Source organism: Ictidomys tridecemlineatus, chromosome 5 (genome assembly GCF_052094955.1).
Source record: "Ictidomys tridecemlineatus isolate mIctTri1 chromosome 5, mIctTri1.hap1, whole genome shotgun sequence".
Classification (NCBI taxonomy): Eukaryota; Metazoa; Chordata; class Mammalia; order Rodentia; family Sciuridae; genus Ictidomys; species Ictidomys tridecemlineatus.
This window is the reverse complement of record NC_135481.1, coordinates 37,249,906-37,265,994: the sequence shown is the minus strand read 5'-3', so window position 1 is coordinate 37,265,994 and position 16,089 is coordinate 37,249,906. Positions and strand designations below refer to the sequence as shown.

The 16,089-nt window shown below is 33.7% G+C and overlaps 1 protein-coding gene across 1 annotated transcript in view; it reads right to left on the bottom strand.

Moving 5' to 3' along the window:
- Ubr1 (ubiquitin protein ligase E3 component n-recognin 1) overlaps window positions 1-16,089 on the bottom strand; it is a 160,305-nt gene that overhangs the window by 17,976 nt on the left and 126,240 nt on the right. Inside the window, exons 34-39 of the mRNA XM_005316473.5 lie at window positions 13,912-14,005; window positions 12,379-12,527; window positions 9,590-9,645; window positions 8,577-8,673; window positions 5,603-5,670; window positions 3,685-3,835 (exon numbers count right to left, since the gene is read on the bottom strand). Of these exons, the coding sequence (XP_005316530.2) occupies window positions 3,685-3,835; window positions 5,603-5,670; window positions 8,577-8,673; window positions 9,590-9,645; window positions 12,379-12,527; window positions 13,912-14,005 (615 nt within the window). The remainder of the gene's footprint in view (window positions 1-3,684; window positions 3,836-5,602; window positions 5,671-8,576; window positions 8,674-9,589; window positions 9,646-12,378; window positions 12,528-13,911; window positions 14,006-16,089) is intronic.

The window sequence follows — 16,089 nt, the reverse complement described above, 5'->3', positions numbered from 1 at the left end:
CTTAGTGCCTTGCTGTTGCTGACGCTGGCTTTAAGCTTTAAACTTGTGATCCTCTTGCCTCAGCACATCTGGCAGTCCCCAGCACTTTTTAATTTTTTCTTTTAAGACAGGGCCTTGATAAGTTGCTTAGGGCCTTGCTAAATTGCTGAGGCTGGCCTTGAATTTGCAATGCTTCTGCCTCAGCCTCAGCCTCAGCCTCCTGAGTTGTGAGGATTACACATGTGTACTACTATGCCTGGGCTAGTACTCTGTTGTTCTAAAAATGCTTTTGCTGTGTGGCTGGGGTTGTGGCTCAGTGGTAGAGCACTTGCCTAGCATGTGTGGGGCATTGGGTTTGATCCCTGGCACCACATAAAAATAAAACAAATAAAATAAAGGTATTGTGTCTACCTACAACTAAAAAAAAAAAAAAAAAGTTAAAAAATTCTTTTGTTTCTGCATTCATTCATCTGAAAGATCCAATTAAAAATTACCCCAAATGATTTTGTCTTATCTGTCTTGAATATTGGTAGATCTTTTCATTTTCAAATAAGATCTTTTTAAGAGGTATACACTTTATTTTTAAAAAGTGGAAAACATTATAAATTCATATTGATTTTCCTCAATTCAAATATTAAGAGTTTGGGGCTGGGAGTATAGTTAAGTGGTAGAGTATGTACTTAGTATACCTAAAGCCTTGGGTTCAACTCTGCACCAAAAAGAAGAAGAAGAAAAAAAGAGTCCAATGTTTGTGTAAGTTTTTTTTTCCTTGTTTTCTTTTTTTTGGGGGAGGGGGTATTTGAAGAAAATTTTACTTATGATTAATTACAAATATTAAGTAAACTTGATGAGTTTGATAAATGTATTCATGTAACAAGATGAGTATTTTAAATTTTTCAGAGTAATTTTAGGTTACAGCAAAATTGAGCAGCAAATACAGAGAATTCTTATAAACCACCTTGTTGCTATACACACACAATCTTCCTCAATATTAACATCCAGCACTAGGGCTGGGGTTGTGGCTTAGTGGTAGAGTGCTCGCCTAGCACATGTGAGGCCTTGGGCTCGATTCTTAGCACCACATAAAAATAAACAAATAAAATAAATGTATTGTGTCCAATTACAACTTAATATATATATATATATATATATATATATATATATATTATATATTTTTTTAAATCTAGCATTCGAATAGTACATATTTTATAATTCATGAACCTACATTGAAACATCATTAAGACCCAAAGTCCATAGTTTATAATAGGGTTCATTCTTGGTTGGTACAAACATACATGCATCCATCATTGTAGTATTTTATTGTACTAACTAGTTTCACTGCCTTAAAAATTCATTGTGTCCCATCTATTTCATCTCCTCCTCCATTACCCCTGGCAACCACTTATGTTTTTACCGTCTTCATATTTTTTCTTTTCTAAAGTGTCATGTGGTTGGAGTCATACAGTATGTTTCCTTTTCAGATTGGCTTCTTTCACTTTGTATATGATTCTTTATATATTTTCATGGCTTGATAGTTCATATTTCTTTTTAGCATATTTGTTGTCTGGATGAACCACAATTTGTCATTCACCCACCAAAAGTCATCTTGGTTGCTTTCAAGTCAATTATGAATAAACAGAAACCTGCTATAAACACCATGTACATGTTTTTGTGTAGATATGTTTTCAATTATTTGGTAGATAACAAGGGACATAGTGGCTGGATCAAATGATAAGAATACTTAGTTTTGTAAGAAACTGATAAACTATCTTCCAAAATGACTGTACCATTTTGCACTCCTATCAACAAGTAAGAATTTTTGAATAGGGTATTGTCAGCCTTCCAACATTTTTGTTCTTCTTCAATACCAAGTTGCCTATTCTGGGTCTTTCATCTCTCCATATAAACTTTAGAATCTTTTGTCCATATCCACAAAATAACTTGCTGGGATTTGATTGAAATATTATTGGAGTTTGCTTTGCTGTTCTGATTTTTACTCATTTCTCTTCTGCTGTGTACTCAAACTCTTGGTTCTCAATGATGTTAATTTGTTTTATCCTAAAAATTACCTATAATAATTTCAAAGTAACAAAACACTAATTATGAACAATACCATTAATATAAATCCAATTTAATATCTAGGGGAAGCATATTTCTTTTGTTGTGAGAGTATATTCCAGTGCAAGTGCAGATAAAATACTAAGTTTTAAAGTCATATGAAGTAATCATTTTCTTGATATGCTTCATAAAATTTCATTTGTTATTTTCACATTTTAAAAATTATTTCCCCCTATTTTATTACTTTTTAGTTAAATAAAGCACTTACAGGGCTTTAAAATCAAACTAAAAAGAATATTCATTGGAATCTTTGCTCAAATTCCTGTGTCTTTTATCTTACCCTTGAGGCAACCTTTTTTAGTTTCTATTGTTTCTTTTATAAAAATCATAGGCAAATATAAATATACATAGGCATATAAACACATAAAATACCCTACATGAGGGAACTGTGTACTATTGCCAATGTTTTCCAATTTTTTCTTCACTTAATAAAAAATACAAGATATCACTTCACATAAACAGGTTTCATTCACTTCTATCTATAGCTGCATAGCACATCCATATATGGATATACACAGATTATTCACCCATTGATGGATAGCTTCATTGTTTCTGGCTTTTTGTTATTCTAAATAATAATACTATGAATAATGTTATACTTATGTCATTTCATATTTTTTCCTAGAGAATCTTGGGGATAGATTCCCCCCCCCCCACAAGACAGCCTGCTGCACAGGCTGGCCTTGAACTTCTGGGCTCAGGAGAATCTCTTTTTTCAGCCTCTCCAGTAGCGAGGACTATAGGCATGCACCACTACTGCATGCGACAGATTCTTAGAAGTGGAATTGGTGGACCAAAGGGTAAATTCACATGTGCTAATTTTTATTCTAATACCACTTTAATTATTTGTCTTCTAACTTATCTGAACTTTCAGTAGCCCTTACTGGTTACTTCTAGCTAAAACCAAACTTCATTTTCTATTGAAGATCAGACTCTTAAAGGATAATTATAATTTCATACTGTTGTATTACTCATGTATCCTCAATTGCATATTCATTCAAAAATCAACGAGTATTTATTCAGTATAACAAAGGTTGCTAGACACTTGATAACAGGGAAGATTTTCGAGTTTGACTGTTCTCTTTCATTAGGAAACTTAAACTGACGATGGAGAAGTAGGGAGAAAGAAAAAGCAGGGAAACAATAATAAGTTATAATCGCAAATAACTACAAAACAGGAGTATATGGTGTATACTACAAAGTGAACAAAATACCACCCATTCTAGTTGGAGGAAAAAAGAATAGTTTCATGGACAGGACTACTGAGGTAGAGAGAAACCTTGGAGAGTCCATGAAAATGAGAAATTGGCGGGGTTGGGGAGTAGATTTAAATGGTCTCTGAATATCTGCAGAATAGCTACAAATTAGGCAATCAAGTATCTTCAGGTAATAATCCTTTTCATACTTATTCTACCTTTGTATGTTTAAATGGCATCTGTAAAGAAATAGATGAATAATCATTCAACAAAAGATATAACCGGATACTTAGAAATATGATTAACTATAAGCATAGTTAAATTTGCCAGTAGAACACAGGAAAATGTTATTTATAAATTAACATTTAGAGCACCCCGATGAGAGATTTACCTGTGTCTATCGTAAGAAGTATCTGAAGCATGTGTGCCATGGTGATCAAATGGAAGAGATAAAGGTGGTTATAGGAAGAACTAATTGATGAAGGTTGTAGATCAACCGCGTCATCCCAGTACAAGGATGGGAATGCTAACACAGCACCTACCTATGAGAGAAAAATGGGCATCAACATGGGTAACAACAAAAGACCAACACAGATTAATCTCATACTTAAATGCAAAGGGCTATGGATGCTGCACTGTTTGTGGTATGTTTATTTTTAAAATGACAACTTTTTCTTCTAGTTATTCAACAGAATATCTTAGATTATAATGTACTATAAATGGAAGACAAAGGTCATCTGCAAATGTTATCCCTTTTCTGAGTCCACTCATTTGTGTTCTAGGTAGTGGTTAACTGTGTGGTTCAACAGATGATTCAACATGATAATCACTTGGAGAACTGTTACACTTTCAACCCAGTTCAACCAAATCTGAATCTCTGGGGATAGGATCCAATTATCAGCATTCTTTCCAAATTTTTCCAGGAGACTTCAAAAGAGTCAGGGTTGACAATCACCCAGTAGAGGCCTAGAGGAATGGTGGTGAGGGTGGGGGTAGGGGTAGGGATGCTGGTTAACCCTATAACTGCAAACTCCATGCTCCCAACCTCACCACTGCTTCCTTTATAGAACTTGGTCTTTAAAGAAATGAGATCATCACAAGGATGGAAAAATTTTGCAAGAAATTCACAATCTAGTTGCCATCTGTCCACAGATGTTTTGGGAAAGACTAAATGCACCTATGGCCTGGTCCTTATCACTAAACAACAATTTTTAAAGATAGCTCATCATGTCATTCACTGCTTATAATAATAATAATTTTAAAAAAAGTTAAGAAAAGAGGGAAGAGAGGCCGGGCACGGTGGTGCATGCTTATAATCCCAAAAGCTTGGGAGACTGTGGCAGGAGAGCCATGAGTTCAAAGCTGGTCTCAGCAAAAGCAATGTGCTAAGCAACTCAGTGAGACCCTGTCTTTAAATAAAATACAAAAAAATAAAGCTGGGGACGTGGTTCAATAGTCAAGTGCCCCTGAGTTCAATCCCCACCTCCCGCCAACCCCCCACAAAAAAAAGAGGGGAGAGAAAGGAAGCATAATACAGATTTAGTAAAAGTTTCTTTGAATAAATATAAACTAATATAACCAACAAGACTAATTACAAAGTAAAATACAAATGTACTTTCAATTTTAAAGTGGTTTTATGGTCTCAGTCAAATGTATATTTCTTATAAGCAGAATGCATAAGAGAACAAACTTAACAGGTTATTAAACTTAGGCTTAATACCAATAATTTATTTTTTTCATGACAGTAAAGTATATTTTGAAATATTATACATAGAATAAGTATAATTTGTTCCAATTAGGATCCCATTATTGTGGTTGTACATGATGTGGAGTTACATTGATCATATATTTATATACAAGGCTAGAAAAGATATGTCTGATTCATTCTACTGTCTTTCCTATTACCATCCCTCCCTTCCCTTCATTCCCTTTTTGTTTAGTCCAAAGAACTTCTAATCTTCCTCTCCATTGTTGTAGGTTAGCAACCACATATCAGAGAGAATATTTTGCCTTTGGTTTTTTGGAACTGGCTTATTTCACTTAGCATGATATTCTCCAATTCCATCCATTTACTGGTATATGCCATAATTTCATTCTTCTTTATGGCTGAGTAATATCCCATTGGAACACCAATAATTTATAATCTTGAACAGAGAGCATAAATTTGAATGAAGAAAACATAAAATTAGAAATTTGGTGACTTAAAAATATATATTTTTTCTTACAAATACGTGCCTAGCATGCTTGAGACCCTGGGTTCAATCCCCAGTAAGGGGAAAAAAATTTTTTTTTTAAAATTAAACACTTACCAAAACATGAAATAGATCTATAGATAGAAGGCATGGTGTATCTTCTGATTTTAGGTTAGGAAGAACAACTAAAACAAAAAGTTAATGTATTTCCGTTAGTAAGATAACAATGGAGTTAAATAAAATGCAAACCAAAGCACCAAAGATGAAAATATAACACAGTTATAAAATACAGAAACTAGTATATTGTACCTTTAAGATATAAGAAACACAAAGAAATAAATTGAACTGATAAAAAGGCTATAAGAAAGCCTTGAATACAATTTAAGGGTTGAAAGATAAGATTTAAGAGGAAAAGGTGAATGAACTGAGATAACTGAAATAAGAGATTGTTCAAGAAATAGTTGCTGTAGCTTTGTGGTAGAGTGCATGCTTATCATGCAGAAAGCCCTGGGTTCAATCTCCAGCAGTGAACCCACATCCCAAAAAATTCTGAAAAAGAAGGGCTGCTTTCCTAAAACGTCCTCTCTACGTCCATCCCCCTAACTGCACATTTTTAAATGTTCTATGATATGAATTATATGAACAGATTGGGGTGGGATGCAGGGAGAGTGTGCAAAGCAATTTAGGTAAAATGAGGATGCAGAAGATTCTCCTAAATAAAACTGATAATGGTTTAAGTGAACTGATGACTGGGGGGAAATGCAGATAGATCAGAAGCTATGATCTTTCGTATCTGGTCAGTATCTAAGGAAAAGCAATAAACCACAGAGTCCAGGAAAGAGTAGCAAGGAAGTGAAATCAAGAAATCAAGTCAACAGGAATGATTTATATGTTATGTTACAACAAAGGAATTAATTCTATCTTAATAAAAACTATTATTATCTATTACTCTTCTGGGTTGAACCCTGGGGTGCTTTACCACTTAGCTACATCCCCAGTCCTTTTCATATTTTTATTTTTAGACAGGGTTTCACTAAGTTGCTGAAGCTGGCCTCAAACTTACTATCCTCCAGCCTCACCTCCCAAGTTGCTGGGATTACTGGCATGTGCCATTGCACCTGGCAAAGTTATTTTTCAAAACTTGTCCATTATGTTCTTTCCCTTCAGGGCCAAGTTCAAATCTGGCCCTCTGCTAGAGGAGATAACAACAAAGACCCATAGTGATTGCTTTCTTGTCTCAATTTTTCAAACATGTATTTGTGAAGGACACATATGGGCATTTGACTATTCTAATGTGTTATAATGTTTTCTTTAATTAAAAAAGAATCTTATCATGGCAGGGACCACATCTTATACTTCTTTATATATTATTTATAGTTTCAATGCCTTATAAATAAAGATGCCCCTGCTAATAAATTTTTGCATGAAAAAATTTCATAATAGGCACACAAAGTTACAATAGAAATCAAAGCACATCAATCCCATCAGTTACTGCTAATTAGAAACTATTAGCTGTCATAATCATCTTAGTCTCTGTCATCTGTAATGATGTTTAGTCTTCTGGTTTGGTGCTTACTTTGAGATATTTTGAATATTATAAATCCCATAATGGGCAATAAATACAAAAGCAATGAGACTGCTTGGAAGTCCTAGTAAAACAAGGTATCTAGATTATGAATTAAATGAAAGAGATACCAAAAGATTAAAAAACAAAATAGAACTATGTAAATATGATAAACTGTTCAATAACAGGAAGAGGTCATAAGAACAAAGACAGGTATGTATAACATGAAAAGTTCTGGGCCTGTGCAACTGGCCAACAAGAGAAAAAAGAAAGCGACATAAACAAACAACTTTTGAAATGTGTGGCTAGGAGAATACTTCAATCTTAGATTCCTAGTAACATGAGATAATTCAGGAATAACTGGAAACTAATTTGAAAAAAATAAAAACTAAGCATTGTAAAGTTCTAATGAAAGTTGGGAGGCAGCCTTAGATGAGTTGTGGAATCACCATATCATCAGAGTGAGCAGAAAGATACTCAAGAAGAGATTCCTAAGAGGCTTGTGGGGATCAGTAAAGAGGAAAAACTGACCTCAACAATTTTTCAAGGTAAACTATCTTGGGGAAAAAAAATGACTGCTAATTAGCCAGGAAAAAACAAAAACAAACAAACAAAAAAACCCTATATCTGGCTTTAAAACTTAAAAAACTCATATAATTCTTATTTGGTAAGAATTTATCTAGGAAGAACAAGCTGAAACCCTCCTTCATGACATTTTGAATTTTTGAACAAACTGATTTATAAATAGCTCTTTTTAAGGCTGACCTGTTTGGGTCCAGAGGAACTATTGTTGTAGACTTTAAATGCATAATGGAAATGCAGACCACCAAAATGTAAACACATCCTTTTTATTTTTATACTGAGAATATCATATGGGCCCTTAGTATAATTCTAGCTTGCTAAACTGCAAGAAAATCATCAAGAAATAGTTACAGCCTATCTCTCAAACAAACAAACAAACAAACAAACAAAAAACCCCACAGGCCTGGGGCTGGAGTTGTGGCTCAGTGATAGAGCGCTTGCCTAGTATGTGTGAGTCTCTGGGTTCGATACTCAGCACTACATAAAAACATAAATAGAATAAAGTTATTATAAAATAACAACACAGCCTAAGTTCTGACATTATCACAATTAGCATTTCTATTATTTTACATGACTTTGACTCAACAATGAAATAAAATTTTAAAATGATCTATCCCTTTCTATCCAAGTCCATCCCTTTTCTAACCAGATTTGGGAAACAAGTATGTTAGTGGTTGAGGATACTATTTCAATGACTAGGTGAATACAAAGAATATAAGCTAAAAATACTTGGAAAATACCTGATTTTTAAACAAAATTGCAAGTACTAATGTGATAGCTATGTGCTTTATTTCTTTATTTTTGGTAAACCTGTTGTGGGCATTAAGATTTCATTAGTGAGTACTAACAATTACTGTACTATGTTGTTTCCTAATGAAATACATTGCCAGAAATGCAGTAGAAAAATACATGTAACTAAAAACATAATAATCCAGAAGACTGTACCTGATAGGAGCCGAATCAGATGTTTCTGTATCAGGACCTGAGGACAGGTAATCCTCTGTGCAATTGCAAACTGCATTAATGCTTTCAGACCATTATGCTAGATTGTAAGTAAGAGGAAGATAAAATGTGAAATGATGAAGAAGACACCACACTTATATATCATATACTTATATTCTAATACATGTGTGTGTGTGTGTGTGTATATATATATATTTTTTAATTGTATCAGATTGAACCCAGGGGTATTTGGCTGGGATTATACACAATGTGCAAGTGCGCTTGGCTGAGTAACCATTTTATTCAGTGTCATTTTCTTAAATGTCTGGCCAATTTATTCTACTGATGCCAGTGCAAATGTATTTCTAGAAATTCTAAAATGATGGTAAGAAAATCAGTGAAATACATCTGTTTCCATAATAGCAGGATGGGAAGCACACTGTGGACTACAAGTCTGCTATGCTGACTGTCGGGAAAGTAAGAGAAAAATGGTTAGAATGAAAATAGTTTAGGGAATCTTCAGTTGTCCATTTGTCTTCACAGGGCTACTGAGCACATTGCTTTAATACTGTTTTCCAGGGTTGCCTATGTTAAAAGGCTTTGGTTGGCCTGAGGCAGAAGTAAACTGTGTAGTATCTATCCATCAAGGAATCATGGCTTAGTTTTATTCCTGAATTCAGTATAATAATTTTCCTAACTCAACCAGCATATATTTAATGCAATATGATAGTGAAAAATCAGTGAGAGGGAGAAAACACAGGAGATGCCAGGTTTTTGATTTGTCAATATACAGAGAAGGGGAGGAAATGTAATCAAGTATCACCTGAAATCTCTGTGTGAAATATATTTAACCACTAAGATTGAGTAAATTCTGTAAAGTGCAAAACATAGGCCATTTCCTATGAGACTGAAGCAGCTCTTTTTTACCTCCCTACAAAATTCTGCTGTTCTTTACAGAAAAAGAGATTTAAAAAAGCATTCCGTGAATTACATAAACCCTGTTGAAATATACATACCTGCCTATTTTGAAGTGCTCCAAACAGAGGTTTTCCTTCATCACCCAATAGATTTTCTTAAAAAATAAGAAAAACATAAAAATAATAAATCCAGAATGCTGCTACAATTATATATTGTATTTAGTTTCTATTAAATGTTCTAGAATTTTACATATATATGTATTTTTAAGGGGTTTTGGGGACTGAACCCAGGGGTGCTCTACCACTGGGCTACATTTCCAGCCCCATTAATTTTTTACTTTTAAACAGAGTCTCACTAAGTTTCCCAGGCTGGACTTAAAATCCTCCTGCCTTAGCTTCTGGAGTTACTGGGATTATAGGCATGCAGAATTATAATTAAACCCACTGCCTTGCTCATGTTAGGGGAGAGCTCTACCACTGATCTATATCCCTGGGCCCTAAATTAATTATATTTTTGATCAGATGATTTGCAGTTTTCTTCTTCAATGTCTTATTGTTTGTATATGCCAAAATTTCCCCATTTTTGAGAGAACAGTAGAGAAGCAAATGTAGACAATCTATAAATTACTAGTATAAACTATAAAGTTCCTATAGAACTCTATAAAGAATTCTTGCAAAAAACCAAAATACTTGGGTTGGTTTTTCTTTTTCTTAATATTTATTTTTTAGCTTTAAGTAGACACAATATCTTTATTTTATATTTATGTGGTGCTGAGGATAGAACTCATGCATACTAGGCAAGCACTCTAGCACTGAGCCACAACTCCAGCCTGGTCCACTTTTTAATATCTTTTTTATGCAAAAATTTTTAAAAGTAATTTTTATATGTAACAGGAACTCACTTTGCTTAAAAATAATATGTAAGGCAGATGCATGTAACTTTATAATCTTTTAAGTATAATTTTAAAAGAATTAAAACAGGGACTGGTGTTGTGGCTCAGTGGTAGAGTATTTGCCTAGCATGGGTAAGGCACTGAGTTTGATCCTCGGCACCACATAAAAATAAATAAATAAAATAAAGGTATTGTGTCCATCTATAACTAAATATATGTATATGAATTAGAACATATTTATAGAAAAAAGAAGATAATACCAAAACTATGGAAGAGATTCCTAAAATCTGATGTCTACTGCTATAGGAAAGTTTTGGGTAATAAAGAGGCGTCCATGCACTTAATTCAAAATATAAAACAGCATATTGTTCTAAAAATACTTCAAAGTGTAGAAAATACAGTGAGTTCCTAAAAAATTATTATCAAAAATAAAATACACAGTAGATCTAAAGTGGCTTGAACAAAGAGTTCTTAATTGCCAGGCATGATGGTGCATGCCTTGTAATCCTAGCAGCTCAGGAGGGTGAGGCAGGAGGATCATGAGTATTATGAGTTCAGAGCCAGCCTTGGCAAGGCCCTAAGCAAATCAGTTAGACCTTGTCTCTAAATAAAATATAAAAAAAAAGGGCTGGGATGTGTTTCAGTGGTTAAGTAAGTGCCCCTGGGTTTAATTCCCAGTAACCCCCCAAAAAGAAGAGTTGTTATTTTCTTCTATATAGTATTATATCTTGTAATTGTAATGAGCAAATGTGCTAATTTAAAAATCTAAGTGATTTTTCACTGGTTTGCTTTTTGATGGGAAATTTCCAACATGGCAAAAAATTTGACAGAAGCCTTCCCCTTCAGACCTGGTTAGTTTCAGTTTGCTAATCTGTCTTATCTCAGATTTCCCTTTTCTGATAAGGTTTTTAGGTAACTTTGGTTTCCCTCTCTTTTCTTTCTTTCTTTTTTTTTAACTCTCTCTTTTTTTTTAAATTTTATTTTTTTAGTTGTAAATGGACACAATATCATTTTATTTATTTATTTTTATGTGTTGCTGAGGATTGAACCCAGTGCCTCACACCACTGAGCTACAGCCCCAGCCCTTTTTTTCTTTTCTCTCAAAGTATAAAAGAAACAAAAATTACTGGGCATTTCTGAGTTGATTCTTCATTGCCACTTATTCTTGACACCTAGTGTCATAAATGTGCCACTTTTTGGCTATAGTGTACTTCTTGTTATCCCTTTAAAATATATATTTTTTAATATCTCCATTTTTATTTATTTATTTTTATGTGGTGCTAAGGATCGAACCCAGGGCCTCACACATGCGATTAGCACTCTACCACTGAGCTACCCCAGCCCTAAAATAATTTTAACTTGTGCTGCTTATGGTCACTATGGTAGTTAAAAGGAGATCAATGTAAAAAAAATTATCAGACCTAATGGCATCAGGCCACACTACTATACTGAAATATTAGTAATCCTTAAGCAAGGCAAACTATTCTGTGCCATCAGGAAAAGAAATAATTTTCTAGTCAATCAAAATTGTTTCACTAAAACCTCCAAACCAAAATTTTTTTTCTTTCTTTCCTTCCTCCTTCCCTCCCCGGTTACCCTGCTCCTATAGTATTTCTGGTTCTGGGGGATCAAACCCAGGGTACTCTACCATTGAGCAACATCCCCAGCCCTTTTTATTTTTTGTTTTCATATATGGTTTCACTAAGTTGCCTAGGCTGGCCTTAAACTTAGGATCCTCCTACCTGAGCCTCTGGAGTCACTGGGCTTAGGTGTACAATACTGGGAATAGAAACTAGGGTCTTCTGCATGCCAGGCAAGTTAAGTGCTCTACCACTGAGCTATATCCCAGCCCTTTTATTTTGAGACAGGGTCTCACTAAGTTGGCCAGGCTGGTCTTGAACTTGTTATCCTTCTGCTTCAGCTTCCTGAGTAGCTGGGATTACAGATGTGTGCCACTGTGCCCAGCTTCCAAGCCAGTTTTCTTACAGACTTTACCAATTGCCTGTACAGTGAAAGCACATGTGCTCCAGGTCATCATGGGGACTCGAGGATCTGTTTCATCAGGAGGCACTTTTAGTCCAATTCTATAGATTGTTGTGGCAAAGAGAATGACCATTTCCTTGATACTATTAGAATACTTGATCCTACAAATAAAACAAAACAAAAAAAGTTACACAATAATTTAGTAAAAAGGGCTATTTTCCCAAGAATGCTCATTAGGTATTGAAGCAACAGAAACAACTCCTTTGACTTAAGTAAACCGTTCTTTGTCCAATTATAGATTAGAACCCCTGTAGAAGATTTATTCAACCCCAGCCCCATTTACAAACTTTTTAACCATTTAGATACTTACGAAGACTGAACTCCAAAACTCAATAAGACTGAACTCCAAAACTCCCATCAATAAGATGGGAAAAGCTAAATATCTCTTATACAATGATAATGACCCATATAATTTATCATTAAAGATCCAGTAAATGATTATAGCTGCAAGAGTTCAGATCCAAAGGGAAAAACTGGTTAGAGGGGAATAAAATTCAAAGGAAACAGATCTGACCTAATACATTTTGATGATCAGGAAAGAGACCAAGAAATACTTCCATACTCATCGATAAGAGGGGTGTGTGTGGTGTGTATGTGTGACAAATAATACGTATTTGAAGTGATAATTTTTGGTTTTATGAACTTCTACTTGTAATAAGTATTTTCAGTAGTAATGGGACAGATAATATAAATAAGGAATACAACCAGAGAAAAGTATTCTAGATAGTCATATTCATAAAATAATAATACCTGATTTGGGCATACTATATTTTTTGAAGTGTTATCACATAAATATCTATGTGAAGTAGGTAAGGAAGCCCATTGCTTTTAGTTTTCTTTTCTTTTTTTTTAAATATTTATTTTTTAGTTATAGTTGGATACAATTCCCTTATTTATTTATTTTTATGTGGTGCTGAAGATCGAACCCAGGGCCTCACCTATGCTAGGTGAGCACTCTACCGCTGAGCCCCAGCCCCAATCCCATGAGCCACAACCCCAGCCCTTAGTTTTGTTTTCATGGAAAAAAAAAAAAAAAATGAGAGTACAGGGGTATGACCTGAGGCTTTTCAGGGAAAGTCAAATGTGACTATAAGTAAAGTCTCTTAAATTCTGATCCATACAGAATTGGTCAAAAATGGTTACCTAGAGATATTATATATCAAACCACTTAACTTTACTAATACAAATAAAACTCCAGGGAAAAAGAAAGAAAAATGGGATAAAGGAAAAATTTTACAAATAAAGAAGAAAAGAAAGAGGAAAGAATCATTTCCCATTCTTATTTTCACAGCCATTTACAAAAACTTTTTTTTCTAAACATTTATTTTTTAGAAGTAGTTGGACACAATACCTTTATTTTATTTATTTATTTTTATGTAGTGCTGAGGATCGAACCCAGGGTCTCATACATGCTAGACAAGCACTATACCATTGGGCCACAACCCCAGCCCCATTTACAAACTTTTTAACCATTTAGATACTTACGAAGACTGAACTCCAAAACTCAAGATGGAATGAAACTCAAAAGTAGAATCTCCCATTCCTTGATTAAACAAGACAGGAATTACTGGGTTTTCTCCTAATAATTTAAAAGGAAAAAGAAAAATAATGAATAACTTTAGTTCTGACAATAATTTTTAAAAAAAATTATACATGATCATTTTAGAAAACCTAGAAAATGCTAATGAACGATAAAAACCACCTATACTTTTCCCACCAGACAATAACATGACATTTGGGTGATACTCTTTTCTCCATAGAAATGTTACACATACTATTTTGTTTTGTTTTGAACAAAAGATAATATTATACAATGCAGTTCTGCATTTTGCTATTCACCTAGTAGATTATTTTTCCTTATCAGCAACTCTTCCTCTGTATTTCCATTTTAGGTAACACTGCATATGTATCCTTTTAGCAAAGCAGTATATGTTAGTGAATAATCTATCTTTTGTTTTCAGCAGTTTGGTTATGATGGTCTGAGTGGTTTTAAGTTTGTTTAAAGTACACTGAACTACTTGAATGTGTAAATGTGTATCTTTTACCAAATGTGGGGACTTTTCAGCCATTATTTCCTCAAATATTTATTTTCTCTATACTCTTTTTTCTCTTTCTTTTTGGAACCTTAAAAAAAAAAGTTACCAGAAAAAAATGCTAGTCACTTGCTCAAAATTTTTTAATCATTCTGTGGTTTCTTCCTTTAAGTTCTTTATTTCAACAGTTTCGTTAGATTATGTTAAGTATTTTCTTCCATTAAAAATACAGAAGTCTAAAAAAGTTAGTATTCTTAAAGACACTTATCACTCGTATTTTTTATTGTTGTCCTCTAGTCATGCTGTCTGATAAATAATAAAGGGACCTTTCCACTTAAAGCCATGTTTGAGACTTCCAGTTAAATCATTTAAAGACCAAAATGACAAAAAACATGTGAAACTAAGGCTGAACTTTTGAGACCTAATTATAAGGATGTACAATCAGGATGTTCATCTACTTTTAAAAAATAAATAAAAAGAAACTATTCACATATATCCAAGCCATTTAAAAATAAAGAATGAGAAGAGCCCTATATGCTGAATTTTTACTGCTGAAAAGAAGTGGCAAATGGTAAGTACATGCCCTAAATAGTTTCTTAGCAAAAAAAAAGATCTTCCATTAAGGAGTTTTTCAGCATACTGAATGTTACTCTATACTCACCAATTGTGAAAAAGGTTTTGCTATTAAGTTAATGGAGGAAGAAAGGAAACTGATAGATCACCGCCAAACTCATACATTGCCAACTATTGTCTTCCCTCTTTCTGCTTCTAAAAACCAAGTCCAAATTTTTATTCATATCCCTCTATAACCTTGCCCTGTGCTCTCCTCTTATTCCCCACTGTGTACACTCAATTCATTTCTGAAAATGCTATAGTCATACTTCCCTAAAAATATTTTCTCTTTTCTCTACCTGATTGCTCTCTTTTATTTCTACCACACATACAAATCTGATCCAAAGTTAATTCAAATTCCATTTTCTCCATGACATTTTCCTTTACTACTTTAGGCTCTATGAATCTATTTCTTCTTTAAAGCTTTATAAGACCTATTATTTTATACTATAAAATATGGTTATTAATGCCATTTCCTCTTGTAACATTCTCTGAACTGTATAAAATACATGTTTGATGAGGCAGAGAACATAAAGCCTTTACAATGCTTTTTTTTTTATGTACAGTACAATTAAACACTTAATACTGGATAACTTAGATTACTATAGTATTAAGAAATAAAACCATAATTCCTATTTTTGATCTCTAGCTTTTGTATACATTCTTCATTTTCCCTAAATGCACATAACTAAAAGGTTGTAAATAGTTAAAGCATGGCAGAGGGGGAAATAATCAGGAAATAGTTGGACAAATACATGTGGGTATGGATGATAAAGTTAAGACATAAATATTTTGAGTAAAACACCTAGAAATATTCTGAAATATTTTCTAGGTATGGTTTTAATCAATTTTAACTCCAATGAGGGAATGAGAATTAAAAGACTTTTAAAGTTGGACATGGTAGCACTGCCTTGTAGTTCTAGTTACTCAGGAGGCAGTGGTGGAAGGATCACTTGAGCTCAGGAGTTCAAGACCAGCTTGGGCAACACAGTTAAGACACAATCTCAAAAAATAAAAA